Here is a 19,940-nt window from a genome sequence, read left to right as displayed (position 1 = left end):
TCACTCAAACCCCAGGGGTTGACTATGATGAGACCTTCTCGCCAGTGGCTAAGATTAAATCTATTAGGATATTGCTCGCCATAGCTGCCTTTCATGATTATGAAATCTGGCAGATGGATGTCAAAACTGCTTTCCTTAATGGGAAGTTGGCTGAAGATGTTTACATGATTCAGCCAGAGGGTTTTGTTGATGCAAAGTTCCCCAATAGAGTGTGCAAGCTTGAGAAATCCATTTATGGATTGAAACAAGCATCTCGCAGTTGGAATCTTTGCTTCCATGAGATAGTCAAAGAGTTTGGTTTCTCTAGAAGTGAAGATGAGTTCTATGTGTATATCAAGGCTAGTGGGATTCTGGTGTTGTATGTCGATGACATATTACTCATTGGTAACGACGTTCCAACCTTGAAAGAAGTTAAGTCTTAGCTTGGAAAGTGTTTTGCCATGAAAGACCTTGGAGAAGCTGCCTATATTCTTAGGATTAGAATATTGAGAGATAGAAAGAAGAGACTAATTGGACTTAGTCAGAGCACATACTTGGATAAGGTACTAAAGAGGTTTAGTATGGAAAATTCCAAGAAGGGAGAGCTACCTATCCAGAGCAATACCAAATTGAGTAAGACTCAATGCCCGAGTACAGATGTTGAAATAGATGACATGAGTCGTGTACCTTATGCTTCCGCTGTCGGATCGATCATGTACGCTATGACATGTACTCGCCCTGATGTGGCATTTGCTTTGAGCATGGTCAGTCGCTATCAGGGAAACCCAGGTAGAGCTCATTGGATAGCAGTTAAGAATATACTCAAGTATTTGCGAAGGACAAAGGACTGGGTTCTTGTGCTTGGTGGCAGTGATACTTTGAGAGTAGATGGTTACAGTGATGCCAGCTTTCAGACGGATAGAGATAACTTCCGTTCTCAGTCGGGCTGGGTATTTTTACTGAATGGAGGAGCAGTTACTTGGAAGAGTTCCAAGCAAAATACGGTGGCTGATTCTACTTGTGAATCAGAGTACATTGCAGCAAGTGAAGCGTCGAAAGAAGCAGCTTGGTTGAGGAACTTCATCGGGGATCTCGGAGTTGTTCCAACCATCCAGGAGCCTATGGAACTGTTCTGCGATAATGAAGGAGCGGTTGCCTTGACAAAGGAACCGAGAGATCATGGTAAGACCAGACATATCGACAGAAAGTACCATTTCATTAGACATAGAGTTGAAGAAGGCCATCTTATAGTAAAGAGGGTGTCATCTGAAGATAACCCAGCAGATCCCCTCACAAAGGGTCTGAGTAGGGCTAAGCATATTCAGCATGCTCGGAGCATAGGACTGAAAGATGATATTAGTTTTAGTAGTTAGATTAGTTTTTGAAACTTGTAACAAAGTAAATGTAATTGACTTTTGGTGATTAAATAATAAAGTATTATTTATAAGTTTGGCTACTACCTTTTGTCAATTGTTTATTATTGTGTTTCATATTTTGCATGTTTTACTTCCTGAATAATGAGATTATTCAAACTCCACAGTCGCTCGTACTCTTGGAAGTAAGTAGTGAATTAAGACTGTCATGAATTGGATTGCAAATTGTCTAAGGATAGACATGGCAATAGAATTGCTGCAACGTTCATGAGTACTCAGAAATTGAGATTTGAGTATTGGATAAACCCTCGCTCAGAGTATTACTTCATGGAATTCATCACGAGTAATACTGAGACGATAATATCTTATAATCTTGAAACGAAGATATATGAGTTGTAATTTACAAGTCGGTTGTGCATTGGTGATACGAAAACGCATCAGTAACTTGGTGTTATAAAACGTATTGTCATGCATAATTTGATGAGTAAAAGATACAAGCATATGAGTCAACGTTTATTCGTTCCTTTTGCCCTAACAGGAAAAGCGATATCTGTGGGCCCCTCGATGATTTGGTGTTGACTTATGTGCTGGGCCCAGCCAGGACTAAATTGATGTGTTCGATTAGAAGTCCTACATCATCACAAATCAGGAATCGGGAAACATAGATTCTGGACAAACAGATTGATTACATTCCATGTCTTTTGTCTGGGGATATCAAGCAGAACGAAGGGTTATATGATCACTTATCTTAGGACACGTAACTGACTGGGTCAGAGTTCGGCAGCAACTTTTTGGAAGCTACAATTTGCTGGTCAAATTTAGAAGGCATACTAGCAATTATAGTTACAGACTTATCCAAGTGGGAGACTGTTGGATTAGGTGTCTAAGCCCATAACTATAATTGGTATGTACTTGAATTGATAGCAGCACAGTCCTTTTGGGTTGCCCTCAACCTAGCAACTGGACAAGGAAATTATGAAAGGAGAGATATTAATTTATAAGGTTAATAAATTAATATATATATATATATAAATGATTTATTAATATGTTAATGGATTAACATATTAATTAGAAATCATTATGTTTAATTAACTGTTAGCCAGAAATTAATCAGAATTGATTTTGGGGTTAAAAGAATTAATTATAAGGTGCAGGGACTAGTTTGCAGTTATCTAATAGTTGAGTGGAAGGCTCTAGAAACCCCCTTGGAAGAGGGTGGACGAAATCTTTAGGGGAAACCCTAATAATTTCGTCCATAGGGGCTTGGATAAGGCCCTTGGGTTTGCTTAGGCCCTAAGCAAAGGATAACTAGGGTTTCCCTTAAACCCTAGATCCCTCAGCTATATAAGAAGCCTCCTGGTTCATGTTTTTGGTCACTCTTTCTTTTGAAGAAACCCTAAGGCCGAGATTTTGCATACTCCCTCCCCTCTCTCTTCTTCTACTTTCCTTCTTGCTAGTCATTGGGTGTGATTCCATTAGAGGCATTACACTTGTGGTGCTAAAGCTTCCAAGAAGATCAAGATCAAGATCAAGGGAATATCAATTGTTTGCTATAACAATTGAAAGGTATGTAAACCCTAAACCCTAGTTTGTTAATTTCGAAATTAGCCTCTCTCCTCTAGGGTTCTTGTTTTGCAATTCAAAGTTGTATGTTCAATAGTTAAAACATAGATCCAAAGTAGGTTGCATATGAACTTAGGAATTGTTTTCTAGTTTATTTGTTGTACCTAAACCCAACACATGTTTAGCACAACCACATTTAGGAAGGCATACAATTACAGAATTGCTCCCATGAATAGCAGTGACATGTGGCAGAGACAAACTATACTCCATCATTGCCTCCTATTAATAGAAGGATGCCTGGTAGGCCAGCTACTAAGAGGAAGAAATCCACTACAGAGAATACAGGAACACACAGGGTTTCTAAGGCTGGAAAGAAAATCAGATGTAGTATTTGCAAGGAGATAGGTCATAACAAGGCCACTTGTCCACAGAGAAGGCCCCAATAGTTAAATGTGAAGAAACAGAAGAAACAAAAAGTTTGTGTGAAGCAAAATGCAGGACAGGTAAAACCATTTAAAATTTAAATTTATTTACATATGATTTGTTACTAACATAATTATATCATGCCATATAGGGTAGTACAAGTGAACCACAACAACAACAAGAGGTTGAAATGACTCCAATTGAGATGGATACTACTCAAAATGATATGCAAGTTACTCCTACTGATGTTGAATCCAGTAGTGCAGGGGATTTTAGTCATTATCTGCAATTTACTCCACCTAGATGTTATGAAGGTGATGAGGGTGTTGTGGGTGAGGAAGCTGATGTGGTTGAGGAAGTTGTTGTGGTTGAGGAAGCTGTTCAATATGAGGAAGCTGTTCAAGATGAGGAGGCTAAGGAGGTTGATCCTGTTATCCAAGTTGATAATGTTAATGTTCAGGAGGTTGAAGAGGTTGATCCTGTTATCCAAGTTGATAATGTTAATGTTCAGGAGGTTGCTCCTGTTATCCAGGTTCAGCAGGTAAGTGTTAGGCCAATTTCAGAGATTTTGAAGAGGATAAGGAGAAGAAAGTCAGAGAGAATATTGAAGCTGAAATTAGGCAAAACAATTAGTGGTGTTGATGATCCAGGAAATTCGAAGGGAAAAGCTCTTGTAATTGATTAGTGTTTATTGTAATTTGGATTTAAAGTTTATGTAATAGGATGATGGTAATTTGGATTTAAAGTTTATGTAATAGGATGATGGTAATTTATATTTAAAGTTTATGTAATAGGATGATGGTAATTTATATTTAAGTATGTATGAAAGAAAAGGGTATTTTGGTCATTTAAGTATGTATGAAAGAAAAGGGTATTTTGGTCATTTAAGTATGTATGACAAAAAAGGGTATTTTGGTCATTTATTTATGTATGACAGAAAAGGGTATGTTGGTCATTTATTTATGTATGACAAAAGGGTATGTTGGTCATTTATTTATGTATGACATGAAGTATGAAAGTATGTTGCCTTTTTAAGTAAAATCATGACATTTGGCTTTGAATATTTATGCATGGAAAAAATTGGAATAATGTGCATGCATGGGAATGTTTTATATGGTCCCGGATATGGTTCTATAATGGCTTCACAGGTCCCATTTTTTCATTATTAAAACACCCACTGACTACAAATGGTCCCCATACACATAGTGTACTTCCACATGGACCACTTCCTCATTTGTTCCCAAATTTAAAACATGCACAACAACCAATCTAATTAAATATATTTGTTGGGAATACAGGTCATGCATATGTTTGATTAACATCAACATCTGATTATACAAAATGCCCTACAATTGGGACTTTGAATATTTTTTTACATTACTTATCATATGCCCTTTCATTAGGGACTTACCACCTTACAACATCAACACATCAAGGTTGATAACCCCAACTTATAACTAAAAGCAGCTTCAATACATACAAAATGCCCATCATTACTGACTTTCTAGTCTGCCTTTACAAAAAATACAAGGAATCCCAAAAAACAAAAGCTTACACTAACCAACCTAACTAACTACAATCACCCCCTAATTTCAAAACACATAGGGCCAAGCAAGCAAACAACAAGGCAACTATCATCCTGTACCTGCCTATTGCCTTCCTTGCATCATGAACTTCTTTCTCACTCTTTGCCACCTTATACTGCTCCTGTGACAGCAGAAACTCCACTTCAGCAATCCTTCTCCTCAAATTGTTCATCTCAGACAGTTCCTATTTGGCATCCAGTTTCTGCTTCAGAGAATATAGCAGGTTTTTGTAGTACCCGTCTGCCTGTTCTTCATCTTTCCATTCAAAGAAGCTACATTTCCTCAACCTAGTCTATAAAAAGCCAATAAAATTAGGGTTTGATTGACAATCACAAATCAGCTACCTTTAATGTACCAACGAAATGGGTTTTATTCACAGTGATCGTCAAGAAGCAAATAAAATTAGGGTTTTTAACAGATGAAACAAAATTACAAATACACCATTATCGTCTTTACAGAAAGAAACAACACATCAAACCATAAAATACTAACTTATCAAAATCAGGAGAATCGGGACCTACCATACTGTTTTGACAATTCCAGAATCGCCTCCCAGGGTTTGTTATCTTCCAACAGGTTCGTTCTTTAGCTGGAACGACACAATCACAAACCTTTACCCCTTCTTGCGACTGAACATGAGTGACTTGTAGTTGATTCCTTGACGTCGATGAGCTCGGAGACATTCTTCTTCAGGACGGAAATAGTCGGGGAGGGGGAAGTCTTTGACTTTTCAGAGAAGGGTAAGTAAAGATTTAATGGAGGTCCGAATGAGGGTTTGAATTAATAAGCCTATATCGACAACTGGACTTCTTCGACACATAAGCTTCCCACGTAAGCTTATTGGACACATCAGCGTGCCACATAAGCATTGTAACCGGGAAACCTTCTAAAACTTGATAAAATGGTGTCATTAAAAGGTCACTTACGAGTTTACTGGCCTTATGTACCAAAAAAAACTTTAAGGACCAAATTAGCCAATTGAAGAAAGTTCCATGTGCTACAGTGACATTATCCCTTCATTAAATTACATGTTTAGTCCTTATTAGTTATTATTATTATTATCATTTTTATATTTATATTATTTTTGTGGTTGGGTCAAAAAGTCGAATCTCTATCTTTTCTAATGTACTGATACCATCTTTATGATATTTTTTGTTATTATTTTTATGAGAAAATGACTTTCGAAGATAACTAACTGTTGAATTTGTTCACATTTTGTCCATTTCCTTTTTTTGTACCCAATATATCATCGAATTTGTTGTTTGTGTTCCTCGTAACCCTTTTCCTGTCAAAAGGGTTATGGTGAACACAAATAACAAGTTCGATGGTATATTGGGTACAAAAAAAAAAGGAAATTGACCAAATGAGTACAAACTCAACAGTTAGTTACCCTCCAGAGTCATTTTCCCTATTTTCATCATAACCATTAGCCATTCATAAAAAAACTAATTTGTCCTTACTAGATATTTCTTTTTATATTTGTTATTATGGCTATTTTCGTCAAGTTTGCTTTTGGTTTTGGTTTCATTTGATTGGGTGTCTGTGGTGGTTACCGAGGTGAGAGGTGGTGGTTGAAGGAGGTGATGATTGGTAGAGAAGAGACATTGCAGGTGTCCATGAATGGGTTAGAAAGAAGAAGGGGATGACGGTAGTGGTGGTGGTGTTAGGTGTTATGGTGGATGATGGTGGCATGTGGTGTTTGTCGGTGCTATGTGTTTGTTAGATTTATGTGTTTGTCCGAACTAATAAAGGGTAGAAAGAAGATGTTCAAGAATGATTACGTTAGAGTGAGGGCAATGGTGATGATGAGTGTCATGTGTGGATAGGTATGGCCAACTTGATTAAGTATTAAGAAAAATAATTCTAAGAAAATAAATAAATGAAAAAAGAAATATACAATGGTATAATAGTCTTTTTATGTTTAACGGGGCCAAAAGTTGTAAAAAAAATATATCATAGAGATGATCCGAATGAAAATAAATAAATAAATAAAAACTAAAAGTATAATTTTAATCAAACCACATATACGGTTTTAATAATTTACTCTTTCACTTTAAATTAATAAAATATATTATGTGTTTTGTTTTATAACCTCTAATTCACTCTTTAATATGTTTTCTTTTTGTCGTTCTATATTTTCCAACTAGTTTATCTCTAGTTTTATACTAGTTTTTTTCCGAACGTTATTCTATTTCAACATTTTAAGAATATACACATAATTGATATTTTTTTTGTTCTAATGTACATTAAAGAATCTTAAAATATGGGAGCACATTTATATTTCCTTTATGGTATAAACTCTTTTATATCCACAACATCAAATACATGATAAATAATGTCATCCAAACATTCTATATTTGAACTTTTATGACACGTATCAAAATATTCTTTCTTAATTTCTGCCCCAAACTAAATACAACAATAATGTTTCATATATTCAAAATAAATACCAAGACAATGTTTTCTTTTTGGGTTCTATCCCCTCAATACAACTAAATCATCTCCAAAACAACCTATACTTGTTACACGAACTGAGTAAGAAAAACTTAACCCTATCCAAAAAATACACACAACAAATTAGCAAACAATGCACAATACAGAATTGGAATCAAACCATGTGAGTGATGGCGACCTCCATGAGACGTGTGTGTGGCACACTTAAAGTTGCAATCCCCCTCCTGCAATTTTTCCTCAAAAAAGCATAAAAATAATTTATGGCCAATTTCTTAATGAACCAGGAATCTTTTCGTGCCCTAATCGATACATGCCCCAGAAGATAAACTATCCCTGATTCCTTAGCCATACGTAAAACCGCAAGCTCGTTCTCTAGACTCTTGTCCTGAACGGAATTGGAATTGCTACCGGAATCCTTTTCCGTTTCCGCTTCCGGTTCACGTGGCCGCGAAGTGCTTGCTTCCGTGATTACGGTGATGGTTTTGGCCTTGTTTCGGTTTTTGGACAAGAGAGGGGCGCCTAGTGAATACAAACTCCCATTTGTATCAATGAGAACCCGTTTAGACTCGGAATCGGAATTGGAACCGGAATCGGAATCGTCATCCCCGTCACTTTCCAATGACCGTTCCTTTGCTTCCCGCCGAATGAACTTCTCCAGGCTTTCGATCAGTAGCTGCTCGAATATCTGGTGATTCTCTCTGTGAATGTCCTTGTACCCATATCTGTCAAAATATTTATAATTGGGTACATGTTAGATAGATGCTGACCTGGCAATGCAACAAGGTTGAATGAAAGATGCTGACCTGGCAATGCAACGAAAAATGTGGTAGCTTTTAGGGCAGACACGGCGAAAAAGAAATCTCTCAGTAGGAGGGACAGAAGGAACAGGGACATATTTTATGCAGACAAAGATAATCATGGAATGGACAGCTGGCAGAGTGGCAAGAAACTGTCCAAATATAGTAGGTATGCCATTTGCCAGCTCATTGTAAAGCAATCCAATTCCAGGAGCTCTCACAGTTCCAAGGTTACTACCCAACTGACGCATTACATCCATTGACATTTTTTTCTTCATTTCTGTTTCGTGTTTCAGCTTGCTACCATAATTCCATATATACATTATGAAAAATACGATCATAGCAAACACCAGTATGAGCCAGCTTCCATCTCTGATGCCCCATAAAACAGATGACAAGAATACAAACTCCAAACCAAGGAAAATGACGGAAAAGGACATGGCCAGAATGATGTTGATCTGCCATATGAGAAGCATTACAAGGATTACCAAGACAGTGGTCATCATCATCACTCCAATCTCAGCAACTCCTGTATTATTTATTTATAATTATAAAATTTATATTAATTAAAGAGAGATGTGAAATTTTTTTGAAGATAAATATACCATATGCATTTCCAATCTCATCAGTGCTTGCAATGAAAGTGACAAGAAGAAGGGCAGCAGCCAAGAGAAACCAGTTGATAACTGGAATGTAAATCTGGCCCATGAATTTGCGAGAAGTGTGGATGATTTTGAGGCGAGGAAAACAACCAAGGCCTATTGACTGTTTGACACATGAGAAAGTTGCTGTTGTCATTGTTCTACAAGCAATCAATGCAGCAATATTAGCAATCAGGAACACTGGCCAGAAACTACCATCTGCAACCACAACACAAAAATACACACCAAGAATAAGCCAATAAGCCATACACATACAGACACACATCACTTAATTACTTAATCTGATAACCTATATATTCATTTTAACTTAGAGACTGTCTTTTTGACTTAATGAGCTTAATCTCGACACCACTTAACCTGGATTAATGTATCAAGACATTAACCCTTTATCTATTCACCTTTCTTTATTCCTACCAACTACCAACTTCTCTTCCTTTGTGGTTTTTTAATAATTATTTCTACATAGTACATAGATATAATTATACACTTCTTTATGCATTTATAAGCATATAAAAGTTATTATTTCTACTTTGTTATGAGTTGATACTTTTGAACTCGCTTATAAGTTTATAAAACATTTTTACATGATTGCATGAATCATAATATATATATATATATATATATATATATATATATATATATATAAAATTATAATTTTTTTAATCTATATATTGCAAAAGCATTAAAAAATTATAGCAGAATACATAAAAAGTTAACTCATTCAACTACAAATTTATGGATTTTTTTTTTTTTTCAATTCAATGAACATTAAATATATGGGTATACTTATGAATTATGAGTAATTTGATTTGATGATAAATTATGATTAAAAGATTTACATTAATCATATTGTGACTAAATATAATTAGATTTGTGTTATTATTTATAAAATAACTGTGATTTATAAGAGTCTTAAATACTAGCCATGTGTTATTTACCGTCAATTTTATGCAAAAGGTTCAAATAATGGTCATTTACTTATATTTGGAAAGTTCATTCAGTCCAAAAAATAATCAGTCTTTATGTATATAATACTTTATCTAAAATCTAAACATACATCACTATCCATTTAGTCACTTTATCTATACAGGACTTACTGAGAGGGAAAAGAAAAAAAAAAAAGAAACCTCCCCTTAATGCCAGAAAGAAGAAGTTAATAGAGAAAGTAGGCTCACATGGGATAGAAGAAAAGAAAGGCTGTTGTGCATCACTGTTGTTATCCATCAGGTAGGCAGCTTGACCCAAGTAACCCAACATAAGGCATGGAAGTACAAGGAAAGCAAAAATAAGCTGTAAAATATTAAGATTCAATATACAATATTATATACCCACATAACAAAATATGTAAAATTACACAACTATTTATCATATTAAAAAAAAAAAAAAAAAAAAAAACTCTCTTAATAATTCCAATATGTTGCAGCCTGCCTTACCTGGATAGCTGTCACAGAAAAGTAGCAAAGATCTGCAAACATTGCTTCTGAACCTAAAGCACACAACCAGAAAAAAAAAATGAAAAAATGTTGTATTTTATATGGTACAAGTAGATTGCTATTAATGAGTATATAAGGATTTACCAGTTGCACAGAGTAGGCATCCACCTAGAGAGTACCAAGCTTTGGTTGAGTCCCTTTTGAAATAGTAATAGATGTGAAGAGGATTAAATGCCTTCAAGACACTGCTGTCATATTTCACAAGGTTGTAAATGCCAATGCCCCCAAGAGAGCAAAACCATACAAATAGGGCTGGCCCAATAGCAAGCCCAATCTTACTTGTTCCAAATTTTTGTACACTGAACAAAATAATAAGATATGCAACTGAAATCATCACCACATGATCTGCAGTAGAGTCAAAAGTCAAAACAATAAAACAAATCAAAAGGATTTCATAATATCCTGCTCAAAATATAACATTACCAATAGCCAAGGATACGTTTGGTATGATGGAATGGAATCACAAAGGATGGAATGAACAAAGTAATGGAATGAGCAAGGTAATGGAATCGATCATACATTCTATTGCCATGTTTGGTTGGCTTGAAGAAATGGAATGAGTCATTCAAACATGTTTTATAAATTATAAATAATAAACTTAAATCAAATAAAGATATATCGGTAAATAAAGTTGCATATAAACATACTTCATGCTGTTTAAGATGTGTACTATGTGTATTTCAAATAGTGAAAAAAAATATTTATCATGTAAACAAAAATGTTTGCAAATATAAAAAACTAAATACAGAAATCTTATATATTTTTGGAAAAAAAAAAAACAATTTAATTGAAATTTTGAATTTTGAAAATATCAGTATTGTTGACGATTATATAAATAAAAACAACTTGTAATTCTAATATATCATTCCATTCATTCAAGTAATGAAAAAAAAAACCTCCCCCATGGAATGAGAATCAGCCAAGGAGAAGGAATTGCATTCCATGAGGGAATGCTCCATTCCATTCCCTTGTGGCAAACAAACATGTTTTTTCATTCCAACTCAATGCTCCATTCCATTCCCTCTTCAATTATCGCATACCAAACACTACCGAAATCCTTTTTAGCTCTTTATTATTGGGACCATAAGTAATAGTAGTAGTATCATATTACCTTCCTCAAACAAAGGAACTCCAACCTTTAAACCACGAACTGCAGACATTACTGCACAACGAAAATTAATACCAACAATTAAAATTCAACAAAGATTTAAGTATCAGAATCTTTGAAACAGAAGATTAAAATTCAAAAACATTTCTTGAAAAAGATTAAGTATCAAGATCTTTGAAAGAGAAAAGAAAAATTGTAAAAAAACCTGACATTGCAGGGGTAACAACCCCATCAGCTATGACCATGGAAGTGCCAGCAAGGACCAACATTAAAAGAAGCTTTTTAAGTCCCAATGAAGCTTCAAGGCGTTCCTTTATTCTCAATGATCTCTCAAGTTCTGCAGATGGAACCTTAAGCTTGAAGCTTGATATGCGTGTATCAGAAGCAGGCTGATTTGGGAGTAGACTCACCTTAGCATGCCTACATATAAGTGAGTATAATGCAAATGTTCCACCTGCAACATACATGAAAATTCCATGCTATAATACAAATATATATATATATATATATATATATATATATATATATATATATCAAAGTACATTGCTATTTCTTTCATTTAGTCTATAAAACTTACCTTCACCATCGTTATTTGCTAAAAGAACAATGAGGACATACTTGATTAGTGGGATCAAAATTAGGCTATATATAACAAGGGACAATGCTCCAATAATGTCTTCATTTCCCTCTATTGGAGCCTTGCTGAACATTACACTGAAAGTATACAGTGGACTTGTTCCAACATCCCCAAAAACAACCCCGAGTGTTTGAAAAGCCAGCTTAACACTCTTTCTAAAAGTAACATCCTGCAAATACAATTTAAGGATTTAGAGTCACAGAGACTGATCATCATGGTTTGTTATTAACCTTTTAATAATTGCAGATTTCATATAGAATGGTTTTCTATAGCCCATCAAAGAAAATAATTTATATTCTTGATAACTGAGTACCAATCCAACATATTATAGCAATCTGAATATTTGAAAGTTAATTAAATACAACCTTTACAATTTGTCTGCTTAAATTGATCAAAAACTTAGTCCTGTAATGATGCTATAAGAATCTTGAGTATTCCTTAATCTATTAGGAGATGGTCAATTGATCACTAATATGATGAAACAAAACAAGTAAAAGAGATAAAGTGCTTTGAAGTCAGCTTGAGTTATCCTCTTATCTCAACTTATTCTTGGTATGCAGAAGATAAACATCAAGAAAATCAAACATGGTGAAGTGATTAATAATTGCTAGAAGCCTAGAAGCTAAACCTACACAAGTATTTTGCAATTTGCATCATTGATTTAATGTAAAGGTTCTGATTCCTCCAAACCCCCTGACTAATTTGGCAGTTCTTCAAATGAATACAACTATCCCTTCTACCAAAAATATGAATGCTTGGACAACTGCACATAACTTATACACGGTTATACCTTTGTCTCAGGAGCATGAGTTAAGCTATAAATGCACTACAGGTATACTAGAGGGGTTTTGTATGTTCATTCACGTCTTAAAGCAGCTACTTATGGAAACTTTATTTGATTTACTTCACTTTAACTTCAACATAAAGCAATTGCATTCATTACATCCAAACCACTTGAATATATTTATCATTGGATATGAGATATACCTACACACTCCATTCTAACAAGATATGGTTTGAATATTAAGGTAAGGCCAACATTTTCCAATTTCTGCTAAAGTTTGCGACTGTAGTACAACAACTATAGTTAACAAGTTCCTCTCAATAAAGTAACAAAGTTATACCAATCAAGCGGTTGGAGTATAAGAACGAAGATTAGTTGGAATAGCTAAGATCGAAACCACTACAGTTTGAAATCCATAAACATACCTCCAGATCATTCCTCTGACCACCTGAGACCTCAAGAGTTTCTACATCCAATGAATCAATCTGCGGCCCAGTCCGAATCAACTTGTGGTCAGCATTATCTTCATCCTCCGAATCCATGCCATTCCGTAACGGCAAATCGTCGTCTCCATCATCATCGACCACCGAATCATCCTCGTCTTGAAACACCCACCGGTAGGATTCAATTGAATCCATGGAACTTAATCCCCCGTTCCCCTTACTTGTACTCAATCTCAGCGATTCCTCCTCTTCTACCATCTTCTTGCCTTGCTTTTTATGTCTTTCCATTGCAACATAAGCGATCAACGAGAATACTCTGACTGCTGCAACTCCATTTTTGCAGTTGATTGAACCAAAACTTAGAGGATTTTGTTTACTCTTGGGACTTGGGTTGATGGTTGTTCTTGGATCAATTGACTTTTCCGCGTTTACATCCAGGGGAGTTTAGGCCTGGTGTATCGATTGGGTCAAATCAGGGGACTTGGGTTGATGGTTGTGTTTTGAATTTTTTATAGATTAAGCAAAGAGTTAATTACTAGAATACTAACTTCTATGCTGCTAACTAAAATGACCACATTTTGGTATTAGCTTATTAAAAAGCTAGTTACGGTTTATTTCTATTTTTATTGGGTTGCGTTTGGTAACTAGCTTTTTAAAAAATTAGTTACAGTTTATTTCTATTTTTATAGTTTAACCGAAAAAGATAGCTATTAATTTATAAACTAGTTGATGAAAAAAATATAATGAAAAATAATGTTTAGTAAAAACTAGTTGATAAGATAGTTAAAGTATATATAAAATGATATTTAGAAAAATATTTGTTTGATAATTAATTAAAATATATTCGAAAATGTTTAAAAAGCTTTTGAAAAATTATTCTAAGTAGCTTTTTAAATAGTTAATTTATAAGTTAGCTTATCAACTACTTTTTGACACACTAAATAGGTTTATAAGGTAATCTATGTTGTTTTTGTGATCATGTGCATATCAAGCAATAAATTACAATAATCTTGAAACATAAAATAATAATAAGATTAAACAAAGTGTTACCAAATGACTTATAGCCTAATCATATGAGGAGTTTGATGGGTTTTGAGCATAACATCAATCCTATGGTGTTCATGCAACCCTAATTGCTTGGATCTAGTTTTTCTACTTTGAACATGCAATAAACTTCCAAGACTTATAAACCTTAGATCTAGCATACAATTAATCAAATAAACATGTAAACTAGGGTTTGGATCTTACCCTGATTGTTATGTAGCAATAACAATCAATTCCTTGGCTTCAGAAAGCTTAGTGCCTCAAGTGTTGCACCTCTAATGGAGTCACAAACACCACTAAGCAATTAGATGAAGAGGAGAAGAGAAGTGGCTGCCCAAAATCGTCCAGAAACCCTAAGGGAATCATTCCCCACGTTTTTGGGGCTTAGGGGCTCCTTAAATAGGTAGGCAATTAGGGTTATCTAACAAGGAAACCCTAATTTGACTGCTTAAGCCCTAAGCAGCCCATGGACCCCTTCTGGAACATGCCTTGGACGATTTCTAATGGGCTTCCCCATAGAATTCGTCCAACCTATTATTCCAAGGTAATTCATAACCCAATTGCAATTATCCTATAATTACAATTCCAGTCCCCTAAGTTTAATTAATCTCTTTTAGCCACAAAATTAATTCTTAATTAATTCTTGACTAATATTAATTAAACAATATGATTTCTCCTTTAATATATTATTCTTATAATATATTAATAAATCATAATTAAACCTTTCTCTCCTTAATTCATCATACATATTGCTATGGTGAAGGCAACCCAAAAGGACCATGCTCAAAATCGGGTCAAGTACATACCAAAATAGTTATGGACTTAGACACTAATCCAACGGAGTTAACATAAAGGTATCACTCAATCAAATGAGAGGGTTCTAGTCTCGCTGGAGACAAAATGTATACTCTTGGGAGTAAGTTGATGGATGCGTGTATTAGCCATTCTAAAAAAATAAAGTGATATTTTTTCAAACTTTATGATAAAATAACTATTACAATTATGAAAAGGAAATGTGAATTCGGTTATTTTCCGAACAAAAAAACTAGTTAATAGACGTAAATTTATAATCAAGTAATTTCACAATTCACGAATATTCAATCACTTTACTATGTACTCGAAATTCACATGTACTCACCTGGTTAGTTAGTAAAAACCAATTGTTAGTCTGACTTCCTTTTCTATACTGGCTTCCAGCCTGTCGATTGTATAAACCTATTCATGTAATATAATTTACTTTTATAACAATTATGGTGATCCTTCCTTTGATCACTATTAAACTCGATAACCATTTGTTACCATGCTTGTCGAGTCTCGTACTATAACTGTAACTGTGAAACGGCTTAACCTCGTAAACTGTTAGTTTGATTACTTGCTTCTGATCATCCCGTAACTTGGGGTTTATAAACCTTGTTAACTAGATTAAGAATCCCACTGTAGAATTCAACTATCTGACTCGGGTTCTAGCAACATGTTGCACCTGCTTTTATCCAAGGTCTGAAGGAGAGGTGGACATTAGTCTGATCTTCGTGCGTAGCTGCAACAATGAGATAAGGTTAGATCGATTTTGGGTATTCCCCGAAACCTCTCCGACGAATGAGTAAGTATGTGGTTTTGGGTGTATATTGAAACTTGTAAATTGACAGATGAAAATGTTTTTGATAGTTGGAACATGTTTTAATTATCCTCATTTACATGAAGATTTGGTGCTTATATCCATTGGAAATTCCCAGGATAGTACACTCACGGGATAGGTGGTCAGTAAAGAAGGGGCGGGCTCCATGTGTCCAACTCAGAGGCTGACTTTGGGGTCGGAGACCTTATGTCATCATAAGACTCAAAATCAATCATTTATCCCTAAATTTGGGGAGTGTATAGTCTGGATCGTGTTTCTCATTACATACGTCATTAAGAGATGTCTTTTCACTAACCTTTCCGTTCCGCGAGAGCGGCTTGTCGTATTCTTTTACCCTTTTATAAGAAAATGTGTTTTCTTTTTCAAATTTCTTACCATCGTCTTCTATCATCTGAGTTTAACAGAGCTACTAGTTGTTCTCGATCTTGCAACGGGAAAAGCTACCATGGAGTCTATTTCGACAATCGTCGATTCCGATTATTTGAATCCGGTCATTAAACTTTACATATATATAATATTATAAGATTAATATATATATATATATATATATATATATATATATATATATATATATATATATATATATATATGTATGTATAACTTAAATGCTAGTCTTACCGTTAGTAGGCCTCATTCACGAAGCCGATCTATAAAGGGGGTATAAGGTTATGGCCTATAAAATGGTTGTTTAATGGGTGTCCACTCTCACCCACCGTTTCCTTGATTGGTGGAGGGTCGTTAGCCGAACGTGTAGGATAGGGAAAACCCTTCCTCATTAATAAGTATAATGAATTATAAAAGTAACTAAATGTTTTTACAAAAATTCTCAATCTTAGTTACTTTAGGCAAAAGTGAATTTGATGCAATTCCATGAAATTACACTTTGTACCCTTGCTAAGACGTTAATGGAGCGTGTGTGGTTAACCGGCACATTAATTGGGTTCTAAGCAAAGGTGGCAAAGGGTGACTCATTGTTTGTCATAGTTCGATGGAGCGTGTGTGGTTAACCGTCACATCGAATAGGTGACTGTAACAATGAGGGCACCATGTACATTTGCATGGTTATTCACACCCGCTTTGTGATCCTCGGCATCCCAGTCACAAACTAGAGGGGCATATCGAGATTTAAACATGTCATTGAAAAGTTCAATGAATCTCAAAAGATCTAGGAGTTTTCAATACATTTAAAATTTAGCTTTAATTTGTTTTTATGGCGGAAATTAGTGAATCGTCATTCACTTACCTTCAAATTATTTACTTGTTAGATTACGACATCCCTCTTCTAATTTGTAGATAATGTTGTTGGATCCTAGCCCTAATTTTTCATTTGGGTGTTTAATTGGGGATTCATTTCTAATCAAACTTTGTTCTTTTTCCTTTTCAGATGTCGAACGTCAACAACAACGCTTCCGGTTCAACTTCCTCTGGCTCGTTCTCACTCATGAACTTGTGTGGGAGAGTGATCTTTGACGGGTCCAATTTCAATGATTGGATCTGTAACATCCGAATGGTCACTCGCTACGAGGACAAAGAGTATGTCCTCGATGAGAAGCTAAAGGAGATTGACATCAACACTTCCTCTACTGAAGAGATCGCGACTTTTGAGGCCCACGAGCGTGATGCCACGAAAGTCCATTGCATCATGCTGGCGACTATGATTGCAGAAATCCAGAAGTCCTATGAGGACATGTATCCCTATGAGATGCATCAAGACCTGCTAGACCGGTACCACCAAAGCGCTAGGCAAGAAAGGTACGAGATCATCACTTCGATGATCACTACCAAAATGGGTAATGGAGAGTCCCTTACCGCTCATCTGCAAAAGATGCAGAGATATGTCGATCGCCTGCTAAACTTGAATCTGAACTTTGATGAAGAGCTGGAAATCGATATCATCCTTCATTCCTTGCCTCCCTGCTATAGCCAGTTTCGCATAACCTACCACATGAACAAGGAGGAGTTCTCTTTGAGCAAGCTTCAAGGCTTGTTAAGGACTGCTGAGAGCAATCTCAAGGATAAGTCTGTTGCATCAACTCCAACTCCCACTGCTGCCCCTGTCTTGGCAATAGGGCAAGGGAAGGGTAAGAAGAGGAAGGCCCCCTCAAAGAGCCACCACAAGGGAAAGTCCCAAGATGGTACCTCTTCTAGTGGAACCAAAGTTGGTTCTGCTAAACCCAACTCTAACCCTAAGGAGGCAGAGTGCCACCACTGCCACAAGATAGGGCATTGGAAAAGAAGTTGCCTAGAATATCTGCAAGCTATCAAGGATGGGAAGATCAAGCCGTCTTTCGTAGGTATTTACACTATTAAATCTAATGATTCATAGCATGCTATTTCTTGGGTTCTTGATACATGATGTGGTTTTCACATATTTTCTGATTTGCAGGGACTAAGAAGAAATAGGGATGTGGAGCGTGGAAGGATAAACCTAGTCATGGGAAACATAAGATCGTCGCCTGTCACCAAGATTGGAGTATATTCCTTAGTGCTTATTAATGGATTAGGTTTAAATAATTGTTGCTGTTCGCCAGATATGACAAGAAACATCATTTCATTTCATGGTTTATATACACAAGGATTTATATATTCATTTGATAATGAAAAGGGTTCTATTTATGCTTATCTTAATAGTGTTTTATATTTTGAAGCATTGCCTTGTAATGGAATATATGAGATTGTGATGGTTGTAGATAACTTAGGAAATGATGTGTTGTGTGTTGATTCTTCCAAATGGATAAGGCATGCTTGTGGCATTGTTGTCTTGGACATGTCAACAAGAAACGCATAGCCCAACTCCAAAAGGATGGAGTGTTGGAGTCATTCGACCTTAGGGACGATGACGTGTGCGAGTCTTGTTTACTTGGAAAGATGGCCAAGTCACCCTTCACTAGCACTTGTGAAAGGGGTGAGGGTTTATTGGATCTCATACATACCGATGTATGTGGGCCCTTTAGATCCACCACAAGGGATGCATGCCGCTTCTACGTGACTTTTACCGATGATTATAGCAGATATGGCTATATCTACTTAATCAGACACAAGTCAGAAACTTTTGAAAAGTTCAAAGAGTTCAAGCAAGAAGTGGAGAATCAGTTGGGCAGGAAAATCAAGATGCTTCGATCCGATCGAGGTGGAGAGTACCTAAGTCTTGAATTCCATGACTACCTCAAGGAATGCGGAATCGTTTCGTGATTGACGCCACCTAGGACACCGCAGTTGAATGGTGTGGCTAAGAGGCGTAATCGAACCTTGCTGGACATGGTTCATTCCATGATGAGTCGTGCTTCACTACCTATCTCATTCTGGGGTATGCCTTAGAGACTGCCGCTCATATACTTAACTTAGTACCTACAAAGAAGGTTGTCAAAACACCTCACGAGATGTGGACAGGGAAAGCTCCCTCGTTAGCACATATCAAGGTTTGGGGTTGCGAGGCTTTCGTAAGACGAGAGACTCACGACAAGCTCGAACCTCATAGTGAGCGATGTATTTTCATCGGCTATCCACGGAAGTCCTTTGGATATCTCTTCTATAGACCGAGTGACAACGTTGTCTTCGTTGCGAGGAGAGGGGTTTTCCGAGAGCGAGAACTCATAAGCCAAGGGGACAGTGGGAGGCAAATCGATCTTGAAGAGCTTCAAGAATCGAGCGATGAAGGAACCTCTAACGTTGGCACTCAACCCGAGGAGGAAACTACGGTTGAACCGATTGACGAGTCCTTACCTCTTAGACGTTCTGAAAGAGTTAGGGTTCAACCCCAGTTTTATGGTTTTCATATTACTATAGAAGGGGATACGTTCATTAGTGATAGTACACTAGTGAATCTGACGAACCTAACAGCTATAAGGAAGCCATGGCAGGCCCGGAGTCTGTGAAATGGAAAGAGGCTATGGACAGCGAGATTCAGTCTATGTATGATAACCAAGTTTGGAATTTGGTTGACAATGTACCAGGTCGT

General features: G+C 36.1%; 1 protein-coding gene across 1 annotated transcript; it reads right to left on the bottom strand.

The window, feature by feature from the left end:
- Window positions 1-7,334: 7,334 nt before the first annotated feature.
- LOC145115235 (potassium transporter 7-like) lies at window positions 7,335-13,778 on the bottom strand. Its single transcript, XM_079051483.1, has 10 exons — window positions 13,285-13,778; window positions 12,016-12,244; window positions 11,644-11,892; window positions 11,442-11,492; window positions 10,415-10,675; window positions 10,271-10,323; window positions 10,013-10,127; window positions 8,781-9,035; window positions 8,182-8,704; window positions 7,335-8,100 (listed from the first exon to the last, which is right to left on the bottom strand). Exons 1-10 carry the CDS (start codon window positions 13,588-13,590, stop codon window positions 7,533-7,535), a joined length of 2,610 nt encoding a protein of 869 aa, XP_078907609.1. The 5' UTR covers window positions 13,591-13,778; the 3' UTR covers window positions 7,335-7,532.
- Window positions 13,779-19,940: the final 6,162 nt, after the last annotated feature.

This window comes from Lactuca virosa, chromosome 5, assembly GCF_052849685.1.
Source record: "Lactuca virosa cultivar CGN04683 chromosome 5, Lactuca_virosa_CGN04683_v6, whole genome shotgun sequence".
Classification (NCBI taxonomy): domain Eukaryota; kingdom Viridiplantae; phylum Streptophyta; class Magnoliopsida; order Asterales; family Asteraceae; genus Lactuca; species Lactuca virosa.
The sequence above is the reverse complement of the archived record's forward strand: the minus strand, read 5'-3'. Positions and strand labels throughout refer to the sequence as shown.